The sequence below is a fragment of the Schistocerca gregaria genome, chromosome 3 (genome assembly GCF_023897955.1).
Source record: "Schistocerca gregaria isolate iqSchGreg1 chromosome 3, iqSchGreg1.2, whole genome shotgun sequence".
In the NCBI taxonomy this organism is placed as follows: domain Eukaryota; kingdom Metazoa; phylum Arthropoda; class Insecta; order Orthoptera; family Acrididae; genus Schistocerca; species Schistocerca gregaria.
Genome location: NC_064922.1, coordinates 680,563,603 through 680,584,853, shown reverse-complemented (window position 1 = coordinate 680,584,853; position 21,251 = coordinate 680,563,603). Strand labels below are relative to the sequence as shown.

General features: G+C 37.9%; 1 protein-coding gene across 2 annotated transcripts in view; it reads right to left on the bottom strand.

Annotated features, from left to right (window-relative positions):
• LOC126354004 (intermembrane lipid transfer protein VPS13D) overlaps nucleotides 1-21,251 on the bottom strand; it is a 488,122-nt gene that overhangs the window by 223,901 nt on the left and 242,970 nt on the right. For both annotated transcript variants that reach the window (XM_050003313.1, XM_050003314.1), the window contains exons 34-39: nucleotides 19,634-19,733; nucleotides 6,865-6,986; nucleotides 6,586-6,746; nucleotides 5,848-6,030; nucleotides 5,619-5,766; nucleotides 4,991-5,175 (exon numbers count right to left, since the gene is read on the bottom strand). In XM_050003313.1, the coding sequence (XP_049859270.1) occupies nucleotides 4,991-5,175; nucleotides 5,619-5,766; nucleotides 5,848-6,030; nucleotides 6,586-6,746; nucleotides 6,865-6,986; nucleotides 19,634-19,733 (899 nt within the window). The remainder of the gene's footprint in view (nucleotides 1-4,990; nucleotides 5,176-5,618; nucleotides 5,767-5,847; nucleotides 6,031-6,585; nucleotides 6,747-6,864; nucleotides 6,987-19,633; nucleotides 19,734-21,251) is intronic.

Here is a 21,251-nt window from a genome sequence, read left to right as displayed (position 1 = left end):
ACATTAGTATGGATGTTCAGTGGCCTGATCCACACGTTCCAACCTGTCCTGTGAACTGTTACAGTGTTTGGACGCAGCCAACTAGTCATACAGAGTGCAGCTGGCTCTCCTCCATGTACATTCAGAGGCTTTCTTTGAAGGTCTGCTGGATCTTGCAAGTTAACCCATAATGGTAAAGACATCACTTGAATGAACATCAGTATCCACTTTCAACTGACATGCATCCGTGAGGAATGAAAAGCATAACAACAGGACAATAGCAGAAAACAACCCAAAGAAGTAGTGAAAGGGACCTAAGTCCAGTACTGAGGAGACATACATTCTTGAAGAACCTCACTGATTCTTTGCCTGATGCTGCTGGATAAGGATGAAAAAGGATGATCAGGGCTCAACATCCCCCTGACATCAAGAGAGATGATGCACAAGCTCAGAATGTTTCAATGCTGGGGAAGGAAATCAGCTGTGCCATTTCAAAGAAACCATCTTGGCATTTGCCGGGAGTGATTTACGGAAATTGTGGAAAAGCTAAATCTGGATAGTCAGATGCTCTGCCCTACATCTATGGAGAAGGAGTACCACACTATAATTTTTGCACTGAGGTCCACCCAAAGAAAGAATCATAGGATAGTTAATCAATGACAGTCTTCAAAGTCTGACCGTCTACCGACTTACTTAGTGAAAGGTGTAGCAAACATAGTGTAACCATCCTTTTGGGAGATACTGTAACTACGGCTGCTTGCTTCAAATGGGTGACACAACGCACAGGCACGCTACCATTCAGTTTGGTTTATGTGTTGATTTAATACAGTGCCTGAAACAAAACTGGAGTCCATTGGTTACTAGTGGTACACAGAAACTGTTGAATATTGAAATGTAAAGGGGGACAGCAGTCAATGGCAGAATCAGCAATTTATTCCAGATCTAGTTTTCAACAATAACATAATCACCATTGCGTGTAACCGAAGAGCACAAACATCTGACAACTGGTACTAGCATTTACATGGCAGAAGAAAATCAAACAACAAGTATTGGTTTCAAGGTCTGGAAAGCTGACAACAACTAGGAGGGAACTGATGACATGGAAGTCGGTCAGCACTGCGTGGTTCACAAGGCTGTAATGCAGAGGTTTTAACGAGGACACAGGAAATGTAATTTTGTGTGTCATATTTTCCAAATCACCAGAGGTACTCGGTAAAGTAGTTATGTTGCCTGACGAACTGTCATCATGAGGATCAGAACTATTAATAATCATATGGCAATTATACATCACTTTAGAAATACAAATAAAATATATACATAATGTGAATCAGTATACTACCATTACACAATTCCTTAAATGATCCCACTGTAGCTGTTACATTCTCAAGAGCTTCCTTAACACACAAGTAGGACAGTTATACTGTTAATGACAATAAATGAATTCTGGAAAAGAATAAATATTCTCTGTTGTTATCTAAAACTACTTGTGTCGCATCAGTAGGAAGTCTGAATACACTGGTGGCCTTAGGTTTGTGGGTATTGGTGTCTGTTGGTGGCTGACCAAATCTACTGGAACCTGTATGTTTAAATTTGTGGGGCTCATTTCCATACCACAAGAAACTGAAAAAACCTTTGTCAATGCAAGTAGTGCCCATTATACCTGAGAAAGCACTGTTCAACTGAGGTGACAAGTGCCCTATACGATGCCCGCCGATAGTCGTTTTACCTCAACAGCCATCCATCACATCTACATATACATCTACGTCTACACGGATACACTGCAAATCAACTTAAATGCCTGGCAGAGGGTTCATTGAACCACCTTCACAATAATGCTGTATTACTCCAATCTTGAACCACATGTGGAAAAAACAAACACCTATATCTTTCCAAGCGAGCTCTCATTTCCCCTATTTTATTACGATGAGCATTTCTCCTATTTAGGTCAGTGTCAACAAAATACTTTCTCATTTGGAGAAGAAAGTTATGAATTCAAATTCCATGAGAAGACTCCACCGCAAAGAAAAACGCCTTTGTTTTGATGTTTTCCACCCCAAATCCTCTATCATGTGTGTGACACTCTCTTCCCTATTTCTCAGTAATACAAAACATGCTGCTCTTCTTTGAACTTTCTTGATGTACTACATTAATCCTATCTTGTAAGGATCCCATACTGCGCAGCAATACTCCAAAAGAGGACAGACTAGCGTAATGTAGGCTGTCTCTTTAGTAGATCTGTTGCATCTTCCAAGTGATATGCCAATAAAACGCAGTCTCTGGTTTGCCTTTCTCACAACATTTTCTGCGTGTTCTTTCCGATTTAAATTGTTCATAATTGTAATTCTTAGTTATTTAATTGAATTTATGGCCTTTAATTTGACTGATTTATCATGTGTCCTAAGTTCAACACTTTCTTTTGGCACTCATGTGGATGACGTCACACTTTTTATTATTTAGGTAAAAGTGCCAATTTTTAAATCAATTTTAAATTTTTTTATTTTTATTTTCTGTTGACTTCACTAGACAATAAAGACAGCATGATCTGCGAACAATGTAAGGCAGCTACTGAGATTGTCCCCTAATCATTTATATAGATAAGGAACAGCAGAGGGTCTGTAACACTACCTTGGGGTACGTCAGAATCCAGTTCTGTTTTACTTGCTGGCTTTCTGTCAGTTACTTTGAACTGTGACCTCTCTGCCAGTAAATCAAGACACAAGTCACTTAACTGAGATGATATTCCAGAAGCACACAATTTGACTACAGGCTGCTTGTGAGGTACAGTGTCGAAAGCATTCTGGAAATCTAGAAATGTGGAATCAATATGAAATCCCTTGTCATTAGCACTCATCACTTCAAGTGGGTAAAGAGCTAGTTGAATTTCATAAGAAAGATGTTTTCTAAATGCATGTTGACTGTGTTAGATAGTTCGTTTTGAGGGAATTCATAGTGTTTGAACACAATATATGTTATAAAATCTTGCTGCATATCAACATTAATGATGTGGGCTTGTAACTTAGTGGATTACCCCTACTGCCTTTTGGTAAACCTAATCGGTACATCATCTGGAATGGAAGACTTGATTTTACTACGTGATTTAAGTTGCTCATTATGCCGAGGATATCTACTACTAAGTTACTCATGTTGCCAGCTGTTCTTCATTTGAATTCTGGAATATTTACTTTATCTTCTTTGGTGAAGGAATTTTGGAAGGCTGTAACTCTGCCTTGGCAGCACTGTCATCAGTAGTATCTCCGTTGATCATACAGAGAAAGGACTGACTGTGTCTTGCCATTAGCATATTTTAAATACGACTGAAATATCTCTAATTTTTCTGGCAGGTTTCAAGACAAAGTTTTGTTGGGGAAACTATTGTAGGAATCTCGCACTGAAGCCTGTACTAAATTTCGAGATTCGGTAAAAGATCACCAGTCTTGGAGATTTTGCATTCGTTTAAATTTAGTGTGCTTTTCTCATTAAACAATGCAACAGTGTTCTGACCTGTTTTGTGTAGCAAGGGGGATCAGCTCCATCATTTCTTAGTTTATTTGGTATAAGTGTCTCAATTGCTGCAGATACTATTTCTTTGAGTTCAAGCCACATGTGGTCTACACTTACAGTGTTAATTTGGAAGGAGTGGAGATTGTCTCTCAGGAAGGCATCAAGTGAGTTTCTATCTGCTTTTTTGAATAGGTATTTTTTTGTTTATTTTTGGAAAATTTTGGAGTTACAGTATTCAATCTCACTACGACATCTCTCTGTTCACTAATCACTGTATCCGTTTTAGGTTTACTATTCAAGTGGTATCATGAACTAATTGCTCTAAATAATTGCCAGAGAATGCATTCAGCACAATGTTGCATACCTACGGATTTAAACAGGTATTTTCACCAACATATCAAGGGTAATTTGAAGTCACCACCAGCTATAATAGTATGAGTTGGGTACATGTTTGAAATTAGAATCAAGTTTTCTTTGAACCTTTCAGCAACTGTATCATCTTCCTTGATATTTATAAATATGTAACAAACTCATGATACAGGCAGTTATGCCAGTGTCCCCATACTCTGTGACATGCTATTTCCATTGTTGCATAGCACAATGGTCACTCAAGCATGCTTGAGGTTGTTTACTTGCTATGCTGTACTGTACTGTACTGTACTGATATTTACTTTGTTATTACAAAGTGTTTTACATAAAGTAGAATTGTTTAAAATAACCTTTAAGTAACTTTATATTTGCCTGATTTCTTTTTGCTTTCATCCCAAAATCTGGTAGACAGTTTTATTTTGTCTCATAATCAAAGCAATATACACACCAGGCAAAATAAGAGAAGTCAATCCTCCAACTATGATTTTCCCCTTATAACCATTTTCCCAGAGGTGCTAGTCTTAAACTGTCTTGGGGCCTCTGCAGATATTAAAGGAAATAGGTACAATTATGTGACAAGCTGAAGATAAGAGTTAGCCTGTGAGGTGTTTTCAAATAGCATAGTTGGCACTGAATCACACACAAAAGAAAAATCTTCAGGTAGAAATCACAGATCAGGATATCAGTATACCATTCTCATTATTCTCTTCATTGCCAAAAGAAAAGTCTGTGTCTATGCTGAATGCACAAAGAAAACTCTCTCTGTGTGTGTGTGTGTGTGTGTGTGTGTGTGTGTGTGTGTGTGTGTGTGTTTTGGGTGGGGGCAGGGGGAGATTGAGTGGGAGGGACTCAGCAAAATGTAACCAAAGAAGCCTATTATTTAAAACTGTGGAAGCAGATTGGTCTCAAGTATGGCATAATTTTGTTGAGTGTACAATCACAAATTTTGCTTCCACAATGTTAAATTCTTATTTGAGGTACATTATAAGCACTGATATGTGGTTCATATTGCTTCGCCCGTTAAGTCTGCCAGAATAAAGTATTATTTAATAGCAACAATTGGTGGTATAAAAAAAAATTATGGGTTCCACTGATACTGTGAGCACAATTTAAACATATTTTTACACAATTTTATACTTACCGTGATTGCTTCAAAACCCAAGGCTGTGTGTCTATCTGACAAACTGTCAGAATTCTCTTTGCAATCTGGAACAGCATTCTGTGTAAGCCAAATAGCTGCATCATCTATATCACCATGGCAAAATTCTAGGGCACGAAGACAGTCCTCAGCTTTGAATCCAATATTCACCAGTTTGTTTACCTGATCTGCCAGCATAAAATGTGTAACAATCATTGAAGACATACTAAATATGGATAAAAGACACTTCGTAATGAACACTGCTGATCCAACATCCTATTTTTTTTTTTTTTCTTTTTTTTTTTTTTCTCCTCCTGAACCATCACTACTCTACACTGAAGGCCTACATGAAACAAAAGTCTTTGCCACATTTGTAAATTGCCATTAAAACTGTGTGGAATGGTGCCATGCTTACATATATGCTGCCGGTAGTACACCAGTGCACCTACTTTATAAACAGCAGTTAGAGATATACTTAAAAAAAGATATACAAGAAGTTGAGTGGAAGCAGTGAATGCTGATGTAAAAAGGTGCCATTTAATCATTTGTTTTGTAGTGTTCTTTTGTGAAATACTGTGTTAAAAATTATCCTGTTTCTTCAATACATGTAAAAAATAAAAATATTACATACATCTTATGTTTGCAGGCTGGTTGCTCTTGGTGCTGTGAGAGTCTTGAGCCTTGGCCCATGGGGTCTGTTTTGGTAAGCTATTTAGGATTTGAAGGAACATGCGCATATCATGATACGACAATCGTATAGTTAGATCCTTTGATATTATCTGAAAAATAAACATATTCTATGTCAGACTGCAGCTATCTGAAGAAATAAATGTTTTATGGTTTTTTTGTGTTACCCTTACCTCCAACACACTGTCATTTGATGCATGGCGAGCTATTTCTATGCTGATGTGAACAGGATCTATTATTGACAATGCTGTGTCATCTTCCATGTCCAATACACAGCTAAAAAGTTCGCAATTATTTAGTTCACAAGAGAGAGGTTTCTCCTCTATTTGTGGGCGATAAACAACGACAGAGTTACTCTGCAAGACATAAAAAGTGTTTATAAATTGTGCTGGTGCAAGATATTTTACAATGGCAAGAAAATGTCTTAGATAATACTATGTCCATTGAAATGACTAACACAAAAGAGGAAAGAAATAAAAATTAATGCAATTAAGCTAATCAAAACAGGCTGTTGCAATAACAATAAGCGATATTTAAGAAATGGATATCACCAAAAAGAAGTAAATAGTAAAGTGTACACAATTATCTCCACTTTGTTGACATTACATTGCGCCCAAGGCTATGAGGCAAGTTATCAACAATGGCAGTTTCTTCAATTTGAAATTATTACTTGTTTTCATTTTCTCTCATTTCACATTCTTGCAAGCAGGACAGGTGTCATAGTCATTACCAGCGACACTATGCCTCCACTATAATTGAATGCTGCAGTTTTCCACCTATAGCTCATTTTACGTAATTTCATCATTGACATTCTAGTTTAAATATTTAACATTTGGTCACATTAATATGTACTTAGCAATTAATCCAAAAGTATAACATGCCAAACACAGCTTTCCGTACTGTTAACTTACTTTCAGTATAACAGCACTAGAGTCCCACTGAGCTGCATTTTCCACGAGCACTATTTCACAGTTTGTTATATTCATCTTTAGTTCAAATGCTGGAACTGTGTTACTGCCTGGTAGAGCTCCAGCTGTGCTGTTTGCTTCTGATTTCTGTATAGCTTCATTTTCTAGATTTTCATGGAATGATATGAAAAGTTCTATGAGAAAGTATTTCAGCTGTTTATAATGAACAAAATAGAGTCTGCCATGTTTCACAACATACAATAGTAATAAGTAAAAACATACCTCCTCTGGGTACATCTGCATTCTCAATTATAAAATTCCTAACAGCTTCCCACCAGTCTAGAATTGCCATTAGCCGCATGTCCTTCAGCAGAATTGTGAACATCGCACTATCCTGCCTCCTCCTAAAAAACAACAACATATTTTACCAAGAGTACAAAGTAAATCTGAGAGGGGGAGGGGGTCCTATTAAGTGATTTCCTGCTGTATTAGTTCTCTGAAATACTGGCATATGTTGAGTGTTAATTTTTTTTATTCATATGTTGTCATTATACAGGATGAGTAAAAAGAACTTAACAGCTTTGGAATAATATAGAAATTTATTGCAATGACTTACACAATCGGTACACATGTCAATTTGTAGCAAGCAACCTAAAGTTTCACAGAACAGTGTCAAGTGTTGTATTGGTTCAGTGTGACTAGAATTTGTGATGCACCAAACATCCCACTGGTAATCAATTTATTTCCACACTTGTTGCAGGAAATCAGGTGTGTAGAATCGATTTTTCCAATCAGCTATATTGTCTGGTAAGAGAGGAACAAACACATGGTCTTTACCGAAACCCCAGAGAAAGGGTGATCATGTGACAGGCCCTCCATAACCAATCCACTGACCTGGGAAGCAATTATTGGGGAAACATCAAACGTCTGTCAGGAATTAAGATAGTGCACGATCTTGCTAGCAGTAAACCTCCCCTTCTTGGTCATCTTCATTGACCTGCGAAATTAAAAAGTTTCCAAGCACGTCCTATTACACAATACCAGTGACAGTTTTCTCCATGATGAAGAAGGACTGTACACTTTCAAATTGCTAAGGGCACAAAACACATTAATTTTGGGGCTGTCATGAATGTGTTCCAGGACTGCATGTGGCTTTTCACCGTCCCATATTCTGCAGCTGCGCGTGTGCACCATGCCACTGATATGAAATATTGACTCATAGCTGAAGATTACTGTCTTATGGAACGTCTGGTTGTCCTCTATCTGATGTAACATTTCTGCACAGAACTCTTCACAAGTAACCTTATCTGCATCACTAATGTGCTGTGCCATTATGAATCTGCATGGTTTCAAGTGTAAACGTCTAGGTAGTACTCGCTGAACATTCTTTTGAGGAATGCCAGTCTCGCGAGACACACTTTATGTTGATTTTTGTGGGCTGCAGGAAAAGCTCTCTCAAACCTGTTAAGCACGCACACTGGGGATTTACCATGTTGCAGTGAACAACATGTCTCAACAAAGTTCTTATGCTATGAGCAAATTGTAGGCCTGCTTGCACGTTCTTTAGTGTATTAGGTGCGAAGTTTACACCAAACAGTTGTTTCATGAAACCAAAACACACAGCAAGCAGTGAAAGTAGCTGTTTTAACTGTGTACTGTGCTGGTATTCCTGGTGGTAGAATGGTGTACTGATGCATGTAACGTTCCCTCTTTCTGTTTATTTAGGTTTGATTTGTTTGATTGTTATTCTTTATTTCTATTATTCGGAATCTTTTTTTTTTTTTTTTTTTTTTATTAAATTGAGCTTGAAACTTACGTAATAAATACTTCGCGTGAAGGACGATTTGCAGCATAAACAAAAATTAATTTCGGAAATGTAATCCACTGAATATTAAAAGTAAAGCTTTTGAACAACGCGCGTGACTGACTAGATACATTCAGAGGGTACGTACATTCGCGTGCGAGTGGTTGCGGTCTGATGAGAAATTTTCATTGTGAAATAATTTCGTCGTAACACACTCGGAGATTGCGAACGTACATTCAGAGTAGAGGCACGTACGTTCTATCATTCCCCGTGGCCTGGGTAAAAGAATGGCAATTATTTAAATCGAAGAGTATTTCTTTTGCATTGGACTAGTATTTTTATAAGAAAAAAAAAGATTGCAGGTTCTGAATGTCTCGGCAAAACGAATCGGAAGTAATTTTAGCGGCCACGAAAGGAAAGTAGAGAGCACAATCACGTACCTCTATTGTTGAGCAGCGCCGTTTTGAAGATCTTCGGTTCCATCTAAAACTCGCCTTCTCTGCTTAACATAAATACTCCATAGGCATGGGAATAAGGCTTGTTGCGCGATGAAAATAATATAAAACACATCTTGCGTCTTTTAACTCATTCATTTACCACACACACACACACACACACACACACACACACACACACACACTAGTAATTAGACAGTACGACATCCCACCAGCCCATCAGAACAAAAAGTAGTCGTTCATACAAGAAAGAAAAAAAAAAAAACGAAGGGCGAAATTGTTCCTATGTCTCTCAAAGATAAAAAGTTTACCAGATATTTCTCTGGTGTGTCACTGGAACAATTTTTCGGCACCTCTGTGATTAAATCACAATATTTTCCGTTCCTTTACATGCACTGCAAGAATCAATCTTGATGTTGTTTGCTATAATTTGTCACATGCAACAATTCAATTCTGTAAGTTACCTGAGTAAGTTTCTACATCATCTCAAGACTGTAAAGTCCTTTTTGACTCATCCTGTATATTGTGCTTAATGTATATACTGTATTTCTCCAAGTATAAGACAACTCTGAACGTGAGACAACTCTAACTCTGAACGTGAGACAAACCCTGAACGTGAGACAACCCCTTTGCTGTGAGTGAACCAAGCAGCAACATAATTTATGATCTTGGTTGTCACAAATATTAGGCACTTTTTTTCCAGATATGTTGCAATTTCCAAGATGGGTCCTAATATTAGGGGAGAGTTTTGTACCTTCGAACACTCTTCAGACATTCACTTCTACACTCTGTTCACCATACGAATAAGTCTAATGTAAACAAATACAAATGTGATGGTTGGTCAGAAGCCATCACACACACACACACACACACACACACACACACACACACACACATTGGTGTTTTACACACTTGGAACTATGCCCAACTTATGTATTAGATATATTATTGCTAAGCTACATTAAAAGAAACTTGAAGATATTCAAATGTATAAACAGCCATTAACATTTTTCTTAATCACGCTTTAGCTAAGTAGTTTTTATTTCAAAAATCACGTACAGCCACATCATCTGCACTGTTGTGCTCTGTTGATGTGGAGTATAAATATGGCTGAGGATGCTTCCTGTTCCGTAGTGAAACATGGTTAAAAAGTGCCATGAAATAGGTTGATCTTTATGTTTTTCATAAATTTAGAGAGATAGTCAGCATTGAAGTTCTCCATGGAACTATATGAAATTGAGACACAAATACCAACAGTTGCATAACTGACTGAAAATATACTACAGTTCATGGTCCGCTGGTTCAAATCTCGTCCATGTCATTGATTTTTCTCATTCAATTTGAAATACCTACAACTTGTAATTGTAAAATTCATTACTTTTTGTGAATGATGCACGCCTTCTTGTTTCTAATTACATATTCCACATAAAATTCCTGTATTCATTTCAAATATAAATTCTTAATCATCAATATTTTATGGAAGACTGTTAATAAAAGTTGCTTAAGTTAAGGAAACATAACAGTTTAATTTTTAAGGCAAAAATGAAAAACCAAATACTCTTTATTTGGACTATGTCCATCGTTTTATATCACATATGTAGATAAGTGTCATAGAAACATGAAGAATCATGAAAAATAATAATTTTGACAGTATCAAGCACACCATACAAATGCAGCATTTTTACATTTGCCACTGTACCATTACAATATGAACCCAACAGAACTGATCTGGAGCTAAGTTATGTGATTTGAGCCAAGAAGTAATAAGACTGTCAAGCTGCCAGATGTACAAAAGTTTTTCATGTGTCACTGCCGAACATTTGCACAATATAGAATGGCTCCACATAAAAGAAGAGGCGAGAATGCGGTGCCTGGTTGGCTTCATGGATTCTGTTGTTGACAGACTTGTTACCAATGTAGCAGGTGACACATCCAGAACTGAAACGTATTTTCCGATTAGATTAGTACTTGTTCCTTAGATCATGAATACAACACTTCGTAATGATGTGGAACGTGTCAGGTTAATAAAAGGTGTCTATACAAGATATTACATTACACAAAATATTACATGATACTTTTTTTTTGTGGGGTTTTGGGGATGTTACCCACTTGCTATACCCAAAAATTCATCTAATGAGTAGAAGTAGTTGCCATTAAGAAATTCTTTTAATTTCCTTTTAAATGATATATGGCTGTCAGACTTTTGATGCTATTAGGCAAGTGACCAAAGACTTTTGTGGCAGCATAATTTACCCCCTTCTGAGCCAAAGTTAGATTTAACCTTGAGTAGTGAAGATCATCTTCAAGATTCTGATAAGGAACGAGCTAAGAGATTACCATATGACTGACTGTAATTATCTGCAGTGGCTTCAGTATTCAACAGTACGCTGAAATCCCTGCAGTGTGCTTTTGCATCACATGCAGCTCACTCAGAACAATTACCCTATGTTTAAGTTAGAAATTTTCATCACTCTTGTTTGTAATTATAATATTAATCTTCACAGTAGCTGTTATAACCAATTATTATTAGTTACCCCGTGTTCTGCCTATGAGGTATCACACAATCCAGTCACTTTTGTAAGAAGTCTTAACAAATATTTTGAGAATTGTTTCAATTGTAATACTTAATGTCTGCAGAATATGATCAAAATGTTCAAAACTGGGATAGTTAGTTGATGACAGATTTTTATGTTAATGGCAGCTGTAAAATTCTCTCAGTGTAAACAGACTCTTTTATTTCAACTAACCACTGTACACAATTTGATTATCACCTTTTGATGTGTTTCATCCAAAGCGTTTCAACGTGTCTAAACTGTTTCATTTCATTTTACGAAAGAAATGTGGGTAATGTTGGCATCACATCAATGAGAGAGAGAGAGAGAGAGAGAGAGAGAGAGAGAGAGAGAGAGAGAGAGAGAGTGCACGTGTATATGTGCAGGGGATTTCAGTTTTGATTTGTGTTATAAGATTTTATCATGGTCTAACCACCATTAAAGATTAATTATGGCTACTGTATTACAATTCTTTTCAAGAACCACGTCTTCAGATTCTTGTACATTTATATCACATTTTATATTTTTCCCACGTGGAATGTTTCCCTCTATTATATCACATTTTATCTGCGTCTACATCTACGTGGATAGTCTGCAAATCACACTTAAGTACCTGGCACAGGGTTCACTGAACCACCTTCACAATAATTCTGTTATTCCACTCTTGAACAGTGCAAGGAAAAAATGAACATCTATATATTTCCACGTGTTCTCTAATTTCGCTATTTTGTTATAATTATCATTTCTTCTTATGTAGGTTGGTGTCAACAAAATATGTGCATATTCTGTGGAGCAAGTTAGTGATTGAAATTTCGTGAGAAGATCTCGTCACAATGAGAAACACCTTTGTTTTAATGTTGTCCACTCCAAATCCTGTATCGTGTCCATGACACTCTCCCCCTATTTCTCAATAATACAAAGCATGCTGCCCTTCTTTGAACTTCCTTGGTGTACTCCGTTAATCCTATCTGATATGGTCCCCACACCACACAGCAGTACACCGTAAGAGGACAGACAAGTGTAGTGTATTCAGTCTCTTTTTATGCACCTTCTTGTATCGACTTTTAACACTTAATGCATGAAGCAGCATTAATTATATCCTTGCTTTTGTTTGTTCTTCACAACAAACATGTAGAGGACCACCTCGTGAAACAAAGTGTGACTGATGGCTGACCTTCCTACAACTGTCCACCACATATGAATTTCATTACTAGTGTGAGGAAGCAAATCTTTCATGAATGGTCACAGATGTGGGAACTCTCACAACACATGAAAGGAAGACATTACGCAGCAACACAGCTGAGCACTCTGCAAGAAACCTGTGTCTCACAGTTTATGCTATCTAGATGCTATACCACTACTGTAACGCACATCATGTTGGGTCACAGACGTTAGTCTTCACATCTTTCTAGGATGAAAGTTCAGCCATCTCAGTACTGCAAAGTGCATCCAACTGAGATTGCAGACCTCAGCCATGTGATACTTGGGTGTTGATGTTATGACAGACAACAGCACAAACTTCTTACAGCCTTGATGAGAGCAGAACTTCTCCAACCTACACTGGTGACCCATCAGTTTCAGCAGCTGTCCACAGCAGGCTATGTCAGTATTGCCCATTTTCTGCAAGAAGCAGATATCTCTACATACATTAATTCACTTCTGTCTGCATGTTCATGCTACTCTCAAATTTTGATACCATTTTCACTAACATATGTATCAATTTGTGAGGACAGTTTGTGTATATAATTTTAAGTATTTCATGCTATTAGCTGAACTAAGATTAACGAAAGTCCCCCACTGCTGTGTAAATGATTTTCCACCTAGCAGTGATAGGCGTAGGGCCGCCTGACTATTGCGCCACACTGGTGCAAGCATCACAGGTTGTTTATGAACTGCTGTTTATTCAAACTCCCCTGAAATTTTATGCTGACGACACCTACAGTGTTTGAAATGTTTCAATAACAAGTAACAGTGGTAAAACGATGCATGAGTGTGTGTACTGTTTGGGATGGGGTTCTGGTGCCCCATAAAACATGTGTTGAAGCATTACACAAAATAATGCAAGATTTGCATAACAACCATACCCCTATGGATAATTGCACCAAGACTTCCATCAAATCTTACCAGTAATCATATGAAGCCAAGGCATCTGCCATTGCCCTCTAGTTGTGAACTGCACTATTTGAAATCACCCATACATACTACACACACAAGTTCCCTGCCACATTTTTCTGTCTGTGTGTGAAGGCTAATCTTAGACACTACTGTGCACATTTTGACATGGTTTTCACTGATACATTCAGATATTGTCCAGATTAATGTGAGTGATTTCCATCACACCAATTATGTTCACTAACTTAATTACGGTGTCTCTCACAGGTGCAGGCTGTTACTGTGCAAAGTAGAATGCCCACTTCTCCTTCACTACTCCCTGGGACAGTGAAAGTTCTTGATCTCTCAGAGCCACTGCTGATGCAGTTGTGTGATCCAGTGTCATTTCCCACTGCGGGATTTGTGCATTTTCAGCAGCCTGCTCATTTTCATGGATCAACTCAATGTTATCCAGTATGTACTTGAAGTGGAGCCTGTTGAGCCACAGAAAATCATTATTACCAGAATTTATGTAGCTACACATATCTTCTTCTATACATATTTTAAATTATAGTCCCTCACCACAGTTTCTGACCATATATTCAGGCTCTTCTCAAGGACCACTGCAGAAATTTTCATAATTTCACTGACAGGTACTTTGTTGCAGGGTGGACTGGGTGGCGTGTTAACTCTCAGTTCACAACACTCCTATGACATATCACTCCAAATGCCAATTAACACTGTAACACACAACGTTTGTGTCTAAGAAGAACTTGTAGTGCTTCGAGAATTTCAGAGGAAATTCTAAAATCACCGGCCTTCCATCATTTTCAACACCCGATATTTTCAATACGGGTAGGAGAAACGAATCAGCCAATTGTGCAGATTTGTGTGTGCAGGTCAAAAAGAACAGCCATGAGGAAAAAGATGGACACAGTGGCCGAACGACGGCAGACAAGTACTTGCTGTACGGTCCACAGAGTTTCGTGTACGGGCAAAGGAGAACAAGAAACGTTTATGTAATATTCTGTACTCCTTAGTGTCTGTGATGACTGTAAAAAGACTAGTGGACAAATGAAAGAAGTTTCCTAAGGACACTCATGAATTGGACTCATTTGAGACTAGAGATTTGTGAATTACTCTACGTCTTGAATATGATCAAAGCAAGACACATGTAAGCTGTTTTGAAAAAGTGTGAAATAGTCAAATGTTCGAAGAATGAGTTAGCTTGTCGAAGATATTGTTTATGAATGTTGAAAATATATTGTGATTGAACTGAAAAGTATTCTACGAGTACACAAATTATTTCAAGAACAGAAAAGTAGTTAGTAAATTCCCTTAACCAGCACCATATCTTCAGAGAAGAAGCTTTTGGGAGATTGATGTAGTGGATTAACCAGAGAAGAGGATCGGCTGCACACAATGGGCAACTTAACTGAATTGAGAGATGTGTCAGTCTTGCACTCCAGCACTACACTGTCTCTTAATGTTCTCCAGAGAACATTAGAACATGGTGACCATGACAGTACCCGAAGAAAATGGGAATTTTACGACAGAAATGGGAAGAAGATATTATGAGTTGCCACGGCAACCAGACACAATACGATAAGAGAACTGTTTCCAATAGTTGTATTGGATCCAATAAACCAGTGGAAGAAAGTTGTGAGTGCAATGCAGTAAAAGACTTGAGAAAGTAATGGTGGGGAAAAAAACTGGAGAGAAGAACTCAATTTTTCAACTAAGGAGATTGGGTGTGGAGAGTAAGCAATTTTCACACCCGTACATCGAGCCAATGCCACAACCAGCCACCAATGCTGACTGAAATGTATGTAATGTTAAATTTAATTCCTTAAGATGGAAAATGAATATCTTGTAATAGAGCACAGATCGATTTGTGGAATTAATATCGAATATGCAATCAAAAATTCCACGTGTTAATATATGAGCTGTTACTACACGAGATGTCAGTTCATGAGTGAATAACGCAGAACAAAATTTCAAAGAAAAAATAGTCAACTTTTACATTATAAATGTAAGTAGTCTGGCAGAACCTTTTGTGCTAATTACAGATCGAGAAATTTCCAAGAGCATAATTTCCGGAAACATTGTGACTGTTGCTTTTTCCAAACCTAATGATAATAACAAGATTATAGATGACTTGAGCGAGTAATTCAAACTTGGCCATGCCAAGGTAGAAAACAGAATAACTTTACCTGATGTTGTGTTATGTAGTAAAGTGGTGATTGTTTTGTTGTGGGTAGACTTTCACACAAAATTTAACAAAAAGTACCAGTTTGCTTTTGCTCAAGTGAGGTTAATATCAGATCCATAGGATCTGAGCGGAGTCACATATGTCCCCCAGGGACGTTAGTGTTCTGTGCTAACGGGCAGAGTGACAACTGCCAGCTCCCGAGTTGTTTTCGATGTTCCTTCCAAGATTACTTTTCTTGCACTGAATTCCCTTCAAATCTCAAACTATGCTATAAACTATTCTTGAATTCTTATGCTATTATATGGTCCTATTGTTTCTCCATCTGTGTGTTTACTTGACTGACTAGCAATGGCTGCTGCAGATCACTAATGTCAAGGCCATACTGCTTCTTGCAGTAATAGCAATAAGTGTTCGTAACACTATTCATGGTCTCAAAGGTGTTGTGTATGCTTCTGGTCCACGTTGTGTAATCAACTTAATAACTTGTGTTGTTGTATCAAGTAATGACTGAAGAATCTATTAGTGTTTTCATAATATGCTCTCTAAAAGCAGTTGGATTCTGATCTGATATATCCGCAGTTACCTCCATAACAATTTGTGCCCGATGTTGATGTAAGTCGAGCACACGCTCCACTCTAGTTAGCTTTAAATCCCAACATCAACACAGAGTTAGAACAAGTCCTTGAGTATTTAAGTCACCCATGCACTTAGCAAGGATCTCGAGTAGCAGTTTCAGAGTATAGTTCGGTCTTAGTTTTGCCTAAGTTGTTCTTTGAGAGTAACCAAGAAATATTAGATTAATACAAGATGGAAATTTGTATGAAACATTACACAACACTTAATTTTTTTACCTTTTGTAAGATATAATATAAATGTAAATCACCAGCCTGTCTCTTCCACCATCCACATACATTTAGGTTTTTATTTTTGCCTAAATTAGTCTTTATATGTAATCTCTTCACCAGGTTTTCCACAAGAACCTGTGTGTAGAGGTACTGATGAACGGCACCGCATTAAAACGAGAGAGAAAGAGAGAGAGAGATGGTGTCGAGGTGGCATGAAGTGAATAGAGGATTTTATATATGTATAAAAGTATAATATAAACTGAATAACTAGACAACTGATTGTAGGGTATAATTTTTTTTATTTTTATAGAATATTTTATACCTTTTATGTAGTGTGCTGCAAATGGGGAGGGTTTGTATCGATTTTGAAAAGGGTGACTAGTGTATGTAAAAGCATGACTAACATTTCACACACACATCACACCTTTCAGACAACCCTTGCAGACAAGTGTGACTGATTCTTCACCATTTGCCGTTCCACAGGTATTGCTAAGATTCTTTCTTCAGGGACTTCAACGGTGAAGGTGAGTGTGTCCGTTCTTTAGGTGATGTCTAACACATACCTCCTCCAGCTTCTCACTCAAGTACCAGCGAAGTAGGGATCCTAGGGAAAGGAGGGGGGGAAGAGTTTCCTGTCTTTGGGGTTACCTTCTTTCACTTCATTGATCTTAGCAACCATCTCTACTTTTTCCTTTCTTACTTCTCTACTGAGTACCTATCTATCTTTCCCTCTTTCCATATGCATACACTTCTATCGCTGAAGTCCTTCTCAATTTACGTGGTTCATTATAACCTTCAACTTATTTCACATAAGTCGGCCAAAGAATCAGGATACACAAACATACTTAAGCATACACACAACATAATACAAATACGCAAACAGTGAAAGAACAGATTGAAATGTTGTGAGAACCGTCAAGTGTTGTAGGGGGAAAGTATGTGCACGTAGACAAATATGCACACATTGTTGTTTGCAGTGATGGTTCTACATCACATATATGTAAGTACCAATATGTGTAAGAACTATTATGATTATTGTTCTTATTGGTGACGGTTCTGCATTGCCTGAAAAACTAGGATAATTCTACATCAAGTATGCATCAGGAGGATATGTGAGTAAAGAAAGAGGACATAAGCCAGAGGAGAAATTATTAAGGAGGGTCAGTCTATCAAATATTCTGACGATGTGTGGAATAGTGGGACTCATTTCTATCTCATCGTTAGAGTCATATTCTCTTTCATTTCAATAGTTGAAAATGCATCATGAAGTTTAACTTGTATCACTGTAATTTAATATACCTGTGTTCTATATAGGATATTGTACAATAGTTCTGCCAATATTCACTTCTACAGCTAAATGGTTACTGCCAAAGCCTAAGTAATAATAACAATAATAATATTATAATAATCTTTGGTTTGACACTCCTTGATATGTTTACATTTATCTGATGACCAGTTATAACAGTAATTTCAAATTGGACACACCATGTCTTGGGCATGGTATACCCATTTGATTCTGTAGATATTCAGTAGTCCAAATGAGGCAGTAATTATATGATCGCCATATTGATATGATATGCTATGACGTGATTAATATTTTACCTTCTGCAAGTATGAATTTATACCACCTATATATAACTTATTGGACTTTATGTATTTATAGTTGTTTCATGCTTTGTCCCGATGTAAAAAGACACTGTGGTGGTGATGATGATGATGTGAAACCAAAACCGGTACTTATAATAACAGAAAAAATTAAACAACTATCTTCCATTTTAACACACACACACACACACATACACACACACACACACACCAATAATAGGGTTATAGTACTATGTAAATCCAATATGTAAGTCTCCCTATTACATAAAACATTAAACAATTTATTATACTGAAATAATTTTACTGACATTGTACAATGCTTCTATTACTTTTCTATATGGTCACCATGTTTTTCCATGCATTTTTGCTAATGTGACAAGTTTCTCCAAACCTGTGGTGTAGCAGGACGAGTCCTGTGCTCATAACCAGCTGTTCACTGTCGATGTGACTTCATTATTGATGTTGAAGTTTTTACCTATAAGATGACCTTTGAGTTGGGTGAACAGTTGAAAATCACCTGTGGGCAAGACCTGGTGAATACGGAGGATGGGGGAACATTTTTCAGTTGATGTTCTGAGCTCTGCCTGGGTCATTCGAGCTGCATCAGGCTAAACATTGTTTTGAAGGAAGAGAACTTTGTCCTTCAAAGCCCAGGATGTTTTCTTTTGATGACAGTTTGCAGATTTCTCAAGACATTACAGTACCTCTTTGAATTCACTGTGATGTTGTAAGGGTTGGGTTGTTTTTCGAGAAGGAGACCAGACAGCGAGGTCATCGGTCTCATCGGATTAGGGAAGGACAGGGAAGGAAATCGGCCATGCCCTTTTAAAGGAACCATCTTGACATTTGCTTGGAGCAATTTAGGGAAATCATGGAAAACTTAAATCAGGATGGCCGGAAGCGGGATTGAACCGTTGTCCTCCCGAATGAGAGTACAGTGTGCTAACCACTGCGTCACCTCGCTCGATTATACGCTGTAAGGCAGGTAGTGAATGAGCAACATCTTTTAAAAGCGCGGTTGCCACAATTTTACCTGCTGCACGTGCAACCTTCGTCTTTTAATATGGATCTCTGGATCTCTTTTGCCAAGTTGGAAGCTCTGACATTTTGTCTCGCCCATCTGAATGCTCAGGCTTCCCCATAGAAAAAGATTAACCCCTGATTGAAATCAACAGTGAATAGCTGTTTTGCTGTGGGGTGGGGGGAGGAGAAGAAGAAGAAGAAGAAGAAGAAGAAGAAACAGGGTGCGTCTCACAAGTGGGCACACTTTGCAGTGGCAACTTCACGGTAACTGGCAGCAACCGGCAAGATACTGTGGTATGCACTGTAAGCCAGTGTGAAGATTGTCTGTACATACCAGTCCAACTCACCAGCACTCAGTTGTCACAGGCACAGTTCATTTTGGAGAGAAATTAAAATAAGGAAACTTACTTACTGGATGCCCCTCATATTTAACATCAAAAAGGAAAATTCTTGCACTCCCTCACCTATGATGGACTTCAGCTTGTACTTCTTTCTCAGCATGAGCAGTTTTCATAGGTTGAAGAATGTTGGTGAACACATTAGATCTCTTGTTCACTGGTTCAGCTGCAATTATAAAATTTAGATATCAAATCAATTATAAGAATAAGATTTCAAAAAAATAAAACAAGATTTTCTAATTTTCATTATGAACAGCTGCAGATTATGAAACTTCCTGGCAGATTAAAACTGTGTGCCCGACCGAGACTCGAACTCGGGACCTTTGCCTTTCGCGGGCAAGTGCTCTACTAACTGAGCTACCGAAACACGACTCACGACCGGTACTCACAGCTTTACGTCTGCCAGTATCTCGTCTCCCACCTTCCAAACTTTACAGAAGCTCTCCTGCGAACCATGCAGAACTAGCACTCCTGAAAGAAAAGATATTGCGGAGACATGGCTTAGCCACAGCCTGGAGGGTGTTTCCAGAATGAGATTTTCACTCTGCAGCGCAGTGTGTGCTGATATGAAACTTCCTGGAAGGAGAGCTTCTGTAAAGTCTGGAAGGTGGGAGACGAGATACTGGCAGAAGTAAAGCTGTGAGTACCGGGCGTGAGTCGTGCTTCGGTAGCTCAGTTGGTAGAGCACTTGCCCGCGAAAGGCAAAGGTCCCGAGTTCGAGTCTCTGTCGGGCACACAGTTTTAATCTGCCAGGAAGTTTTATATCAGCGCACACTCTGCTGCAGAGTGAAAATCTCATTCCAGCTGCAGATTACTTTGGCATGCCTGATATATATAACACTGTGTCAACAAAAAGAGAACACAGGAATTTACTACAAAATAAAAATACATTCAAATAAAAACAGCAGAAGGTTGTGCTTAGAAATAGGTGGACATCATACCTGGACCAACAGCCACAGATATTATGCAAGTGGGAGCCTCATAGATCGCCCCAGTATCAGCATAAAAGTCAACAAAAGGCAACATAGTAATGAAGATCAGTCTGAGTTTCCTGAGAAAAGCCACGAGGGTTACCAACATTACAAAATGGCTATGTGATTAACTTAATTTGTATTTTAGTTTTACAGTTGACTGCTACATCTGAATCATTCCTGTACCTCCAAACTCTAATAATCCATGGGTTGGAGTGACTGTCTTCCCAGTCAACACTTCATTTTTCCTGTTGCTTTGCATTTTCCCAATGAAAAAATTATTTTTTTAATTAAAACTTTAGTTTCAATACTGTTTTGAAAATTACACATATGCTAGCTTTGTCCAGTTGTCCCTATTTTGGAAGCAGATCACGCTGAAACTTCGCAAATCTGTAAAGTACACTTGCAGGGTATAATATAGTGAAAGTCTGGGTGATTTTTAAGGATTGCACTTCTGACATGTTTGAATTTCAGACATTGGTATGGTACTCTCATTGTTATTCCATTTGTTTCAGATGTTTCTTGAAAGATAAATATATGTTCATTCACAATGGTACCTTAACTCAGCTCTCAAAAATCCTGAAAGGTTTGACAAATTCTTTAGGGTCCTATCTTCAACAAAGGGGAAAATCCTGAGCTATATCATGAAGAACATGCAATGCTATGGATGAGTAATATATGCAAGTACTGAGCGACCCTCAGGATAAGGAGTC